The 6,570-nt window shown below is 57.0% G+C and overlaps 1 protein-coding gene across 1 annotated transcript; it reads right to left on the bottom strand.

Annotated features, from left to right (window-relative positions):
- PIRT (phosphoinositide interacting regulator of transient receptor potential channels) lies at positions 1-5,315 on the bottom strand. Its single transcript, XM_019008500.2, has 2 exons — positions 5,230-5,315; positions 1-2,002 (listed from the first exon to the last, which is right to left on the bottom strand). Exon 2 carries the CDS (start codon positions 1,976-1,978, stop codon positions 1,580-1,582), a length of 399 nt encoding a protein of 132 aa, XP_018864045.1. The 5' UTR covers positions 1,979-2,002; positions 5,230-5,315; the 3' UTR covers positions 1-1,579.
- Positions 5,316-6,570: the final 1,255 nt, after the last annotated feature.

Below are 6,570 nucleotides of genomic sequence, written 5' to 3'. Positions count from 1 at the left end.
TCAGGTTCTTGTTATAAATGACCAGTCTGGAATCCAATTCAATTCTTGGTCTCAGTGACTTTATATCACATTAACATTTCACTGACTGTCTCCTTCTCCTTGGGCAGGAGGAGGCAGAGGGAGCTCCCTCTCTCCTCTTGGCAGTTCCAGCCCTCCTGAAGCATCCCTTTGGCCAGGCAGCCCTGGCTGAGCACGGCTCTTTGCACCAGGACCCATTTCCAGGTGCCTTCTGCATCCAGGGCAGCTCTAGGGCTCCCACCCATGCCCAGATCTGCAGCCAGGTGGGGCCTGGGGCTGCTCTTCACGATCCTCCCTGGCTTCCCATCCTGAATCCTGGTGTCCATCCTGGCTGCAGCTGCCCCGAGCAGGAGTTTTGGGTGAGCATCCCCTGCCCGTGGCAGGGAGGAGCCGAGGCTGGTGCCGGTGCCAGGGCAGGATTGCACACAGCAGCAGAGCGTGGCGTGGCGTGAGGATGGCTGAGGAACAAACAGCTTTGCTGGGCCCTGTGCCAGGTCTTGTACAGCCCCGTCACCAACCTGGCACTGGCTGCCCCAGTCAGGAAACAAAGTTCAGGGCCAGGCTGAGCCTGGGGCAGAGGGACTTGTGTGCTCAAATACTCCTGATCCAGCTGTGCCAGCTGCCAGGATGGGATGTGCTACCTCCCGCTCTGCCCACGTGGGTGGAGGGGATCTCCAGGCACACAGCCCTGGTCACAGCCTGGGGGAAGCTGGCATCAGTGTCAAGGTGAGCCCGAGCTCCCTGGCAGAAACACGAATGCTTCAGGTCTCAGGCACCTTGGACCACATTTTCAGGCAGAGATGTTGATGTGGCACTGGTTTCAGAAATGAGGGAGTTCAAGCAGAGATGGTCAGGAGGAGGTTGAGAGTTTCCTGGGAGGGAATCAGCTCTCAGCCCTGAGCACATCTTCCACAGCTCACACCATTCCCAGACACACTTCCCTTGTCCCTGCCCTTCCAGGTGCCTGGAGCAGCAGGGTCTGGGACCCTCAGCAGGATCTGGGACCCTTCTGTAGGATCTGGGACCCTCAGCAGGATCTGAGACCCTCGGTAGGATCTGAGACCCTCAGCAGGATCTGAGACCCTCGGTAGGATCTGAGACCCTCTGCTTCTGCTGTGTCTCCTGATGCTGCACAGATCCTCCAGCCTCTCTGGCAAATTAGGGGGCTGGAAGGAATTGTGGCTCCAGTCAAATGGCTCCTCTCTGCTGATGGATCCTGCAGAACTTCCTGGGGGATCTGGGTTCCTTCAGGGTTTTGCTTCAGTCCCGGTTCCTCTGGGGCTTTGCTTTACCCAGTTTGTGCTGTTGGGTCACTCTTTGGACAGGGGGGCCATGCAGAGACCTTGGACCTGCCTTGCTGGGCTCAGCTGAAAATTCCTGCTCCTTTTTTTCCTGGGACGTCTTGGATGAAGTACAAAGTTCATTTTCACACTGGAGACCACGTAGGGAAGACACTGACTGGGGTGAAATCCTCTAGGGAGTACAAGAAGGTGTTTTCATGGCTGATCAACATGGGTTGGTGGAGGGGAGGGGAACCTCCTCCGGAAGGTCCTGGCTGCCCTCAGCGGTTGAAGAAGAAGGACTTGAGGCTCTGTAGGAACTGTGACTTCTGCCTCTGCTTCTGCTTCTTGCGGATGATGGGGATCCAGACCAGGCCACAGACCAGGAGCATCAGTCCCAGGGACAGGAAAGCCGGGCCGGTCATTTTGTAAACGTTTTTGTTCTCGGTCAGGAAGCAGGACAGGCTGGTGATGACCATCCCGAAGAGGAAGATGGCAGCTCCCACGGACACCACGATGACGGGTTTGTGGTAAATGTCCCACTTGCTCCTGGGCGCGCTGGTCCACACGGACTCGCTGCGGGAGCTCATGCACAGGGTGCTGCCCGTGTCACTGGTGATCAGCTCCTTGGACGGGGGGGACTTCTCGCTCCCATCGGGACTCTTGGGGGGGATTTCCATGGTGGTGGGATGGGAGGAAGAGACCTGGGATGGACACAAGAGAAAGCAGAGCAGGTGATGGAGGATGGAGGATGCTTCCCTTTGGTCATCAGTGAGTGCAGCCCAGATGGAGGTGGAGGAGGTTTTGGGGGTCCTTGCAGGGAAAGAAGAGCATCACACTCATAAAATGGTGGAGCAGGCACTGGGATCCTGCAGGCAGGTTGGGCAGCACAGCTCTTCCCAAGCACCACACAAAGCTTTAGCCCAGAGCAGGTGACCTAAAGCCCACTGCAGCCCCCTGTCTGTGTTTGCTCTGCTCAGCAGGGATGACTCTCCAGGAGGTGACACCTGACAGGTGAGCCTAGGGCAGGCCTGTGGCTCAGCAGGTGTGCAGGAGGTGACCCTGGAGCCTGTCAGCTCTTTCCCTGGAGCTGCTGATCCATGTGGGAGCAAGTTCCATGTCAGGGTGGCCACGCTGAGGCTGCAAGGCTGGCACAGCTCCAGGGGCTGGAGGAAACCTGCCCAGAGCTGGGCCATGCTGGGCTCAGTGCCCACTGAGGGATGCTGATGGATGGGTGCCAGCCAGCACCTCCCTCACTCCTTCACCCGTGTCCCTGCCAAGCTTGGTGCTTACTCTGAAGAGACAGGTGTATAAATTTTATAATTTAGTCCCCCCAGCACAGCCACTGCTGCAGAGCTGGTGGTACTGACATGTTTTGGGACGTTTCAGGTCTGCCAAGCTCGGACAAACAAGCACAAAACAAAAGCCAGGAGCAGTGGACAGGATTGGCAGCCCTTCTGTCTGGAGTTCTCAGTGCTCTCTGTTGAAACAGGAAACACAGGGACACATTTCTGACAGAGAATCCCAGAATCCTTTAGGATGGAAAAGCTCTCTCAGCTCATCCAGCCCCAGCTGTGCCCCATCCCCACCTTGTCCCCAGCCCAGAATTCTGAGTGCCAGAAATTCCTTGGACAACTCCAGGGATGGGCACTGCAAACCTCCCTGGGCATTTCCAAGGCCTGAGCTCCCTTTCCATGGGGAAATTCCTGCTGCTGTCCACCCTGAGCCTCCCCTGGCCCAGCCTGAGGCCGTTCCCTCTCCTGTCCACTGAGGCTCTGTATGAGCAAAATCTTTGCTCTGCTGCCACCTACACAACCTGCCCTGGGATCAACCCAGTCCCCCAAAACCCCCAGCAGCTGCAGCTTTGCAGGGAAGTGCCCAATTCCTGAGTAATTCCAGGTGCCACCTGCCCACCAGCTGCCTCACTTGGAGCACTGCTGCCTTCTGATCCCCCTCTTCCAGTGCAATCCAGACCTTTCCTGAAATTTCATCATTTGTCCTGCTAATGTACATCACAGAGAGGTTTCATGATCAAGCCACCATCTAATTTTAATTTGGTTTTTTGGTTCGAAGTTTGTTTTGTTCTATGGAATAATCCCACACCTCAGCAGTCTAAAAGTGGCTGTGCTGTTCCATCTTTTAGGCATCCCACTCCCTGCTTCCCTGTGTGCTGCCATCCTGATTCTGCATCCCAGGGCAGCAGCTCTGCCGGGCACCCTCCCCTCTGTGTGCGGAGCATTAATGGCAGCTTGCTGCAGAAACCATCAGCTGCCTTTCAGCTTTGCTTTCCACTAGAGAGGATTTATTCCCCTTTTTATTTCCTGGCAGAACCATCCCTCTCACCACAATTCCCAGACCCCGCTCATTTTCCCAGCATTTCCTGGCAGAGCCTGGTTTTCGGTCACACTTTTGCCCACTGTTGGCTAATGAAGGATTTCAATCCCTGCCAGTGCCTGGAGCTTGTTTGGGAGCACTGGGAGGATCTGCAGCTCTTGGGAGAGCTAATGCAACTCCAGCTCCTGCCCTGCCCCTGCTCCATCCCTAACCCATCACAGATGTGCTCGGATGTGCTGGATGCACTGAGCAGCCTGGCAGGAGAGTGCTATCGGATTCCTCCCAGTTTTTTTACCATTGTTGGAAGCAGACAATCAGCAGATGACTCTTTGCTGTCTTGAAAATGCCTCCAGAGCACGTCTCAGATTTCACATCTGGTAGCTCTGCTGCTGTTCTGAAGCCCTGGGCAGCTCTCGCTGCTGGGGGCTCTCCCTCCCCTCTCCGTAAGGGACACTCTCCTGGGATTTTGTTTCTCCTCCCTTTGCTCTTTTGGTGCACTGTGTGGTGAAGTTTGGTTTTGGAACTGGGAAATCTTGGGGGGCTCCTTGCTGGGGACCCCAGTGCCAAGGCACAGCACACCTTTGGGATCCTGGATTTGGGGCTCCAGCCCCACATCCCTCTGGGAATCAACAGTCATGGAAGAGAAAATTTTCTGCCGCACTCATGGACGTGCACAAACTCAGCAGAAACTTTTTCTTGGATGTTCGTGCTGGCCAAGTTTAATCAAGACTGGCTCTCAGTCAGTTCCCAGACAGAGAGATGAAAATCCAGCCAGCCAGCATGCCCGAGGTCCCCAGGAAACCCAGAATGATGAAGACTGGGGGCTGCTTCCTGGGGGAGAGGGGACCTGTCCTGTGATGAGCAGCCCCCATCCCTCAGGCACCTGTGCCTGGGCGACAGCACCCAACCCCAGAGAGGGAAATGGCACCCAAACCCCTGAGGGATCAAGTGCTGAGCCCCCTCACCTTCCTGTGCCTCTGCTGTCCCCGCTGCCACTGGGGCGTGGTGGCTGCAGGTGGCTGGTGGCACTCACCGTGCCCTGAGTGACCCTGCCAGCGGCTCCTGCAGGCACCAGAGCAGCAGTCAGAGCAGCTCCAGCTTGGTGCTGCCGTGTGCCAGACCCAGGAGGGCTGGACTCTGCTGGGCTGAGCCCCAGGACGGGACAGGGAGGTGTGGGTGCCAGGGATGGGTGCTAGAGCCCTGTTCCTGTCTCCAGGCCCCAGAAGCGGGCTGGCAGTGGCTCCGTGGGCAGCTGGCCCTGCAGACTGGCTGCTGCTGCCCCCAGACCCTGCTGGGTGTCAGAGGATTTCACCTCACCTACAAACCAGGTCTGGGATGGGAACTGACACAGCGCCAGAGCCCCTTTGCTGGTGCAGTGGAGCTGGGCTGGGCTCAGCCCCCTGCATCTCTCAGGAGCAGCTTCCCAGCACCACTGGGATCTGGGCAGCCTCAGAGCACCCTCAGGCACCTGCTGAGCAAAGAACCTGCACGTCCCTTCGTGGGGCTCGGCCAGAGGATGACCCCACCTTGCCGTGCTGGACCCCTCTCCCTCTCCAGCAGCCCCAGAACCAAGCCCATGGAAAGCCATCCTACTTACGTGGTGAGCAGGGAGGGATGGCTGCAGCAGGAGGCCCCTTCTCCAAAGGCAGGCTCATCCCAAGCCCCACATCTCTCTGGGTGTTGTCTACTGGGCTCTGTTGAGTCCAACAAACAATGGAGCATCCCAGCTCTGATGATCTCACCAGCCTATCAGGATATTGTTTAACTCCTTGTGTCCCTGCCCCTGGCTCCTGTGCGATGTGCCTGGCAGGGTGGGGTGGAAGGCTGTGGTTTGGGAGGCAGGGCAGGGCCTGGAGCAGGAGCCCAGCACTGGGGGGGTTGATGCTGATCCAGACTTGGATCATCAGCAAGTTCCTGAAACATCTCTGAAGTGCAATTTCTGCCCTTTCAGAGCACGGAATCGTAGCCAGCGATTGCAAAGTGCTTTGAAGCTCATCAGTGAGGCATTAGAGGGATGCAAGATATTTGCAATTATCTATTAATTAACATCCTGAGTCCATTACAGGGAGAAGGATGGGAAGAGAGAGGTGGTTCTGGAAACACTGCTTTCTTCCAGGAGCCCCCAGCCAAAGTTTAATCCCCTCTGACAGCGGTGTGGATCTGCCTGCTGCAGGGAAGGGATCCAGCAGTCCAGGGCTGGGTTCCAGCACTGGAACCTCCATTCCCGAGGGACCCTTGCTGGGTTGGTCAGTGGAAAACCAAGTCTGAGCTGCACCACAGACCTGCTGGGGTGGGGTGGAGTGGGAAGAGGCTGTGCAGCTCTCCCAGTGTGTGCATGGGGGTCAAGGCTGGGCACAGAGGTGGCACAAGGAGCTGCAAGGGGAAGGGGAGGGTGCAGAAGGTCAGCGTGAGGGGACACCACCTCATCCTGGTGGGAGGAGCTCACAGGAGGACAAGAACCTGGCTGAGGTCCTTCAGCTGAGCTCTGTGCAGACCTGTGGCCAGCAGTGGTGACTGTGCTATGGAGCTTTTGGGAAGGGGCAGGAGGTTCCCAGCTCAGGCCAGGGGCAGAGGGGCAGGGGTGGGATGAGCTCGAGCTCCCATCCTCATCTGTCCTCCTCTGGATGATTTATCTGAGCACAGTGGCCCTGGTGAGCTCCACTGCCCATTGATCTGGGAAGCAGCAGCCAAAGGAACCAGGTGTTTGGGGGTGCCAGGGAAGATTTATTGGAGCAGATGAAAAGGTTCTCTGGAACTGGGAGAGCTAAGTGGGTTTGGGTTCCCTACTGCAGGTCCAAGGGAGGAGGTTTTTGTCTCAAAGGAGCAGTTGGCATGAAAGGAGAGGTTCCATTTCAGCAGCAGCAGGATCCACTTCTCACCCTGGTTCTGCACCATCTTCAGGCTGAACTGAGCTGAGATCTCTCCCAGGATGAAAGGG

The sequence above is a fragment of the Parus major genome, chromosome 18 (assembly GCF_001522545.3).
Source record: "Parus major isolate Abel chromosome 18, Parus_major1.1, whole genome shotgun sequence".
NCBI lineage: Eukaryota > Metazoa > Chordata > Aves > Passeriformes > Paridae > Parus > Parus major.
Note: the sequence above shows the minus strand (reverse complement) of the source record. Positions and strands in the feature narration are given on the sequence as shown.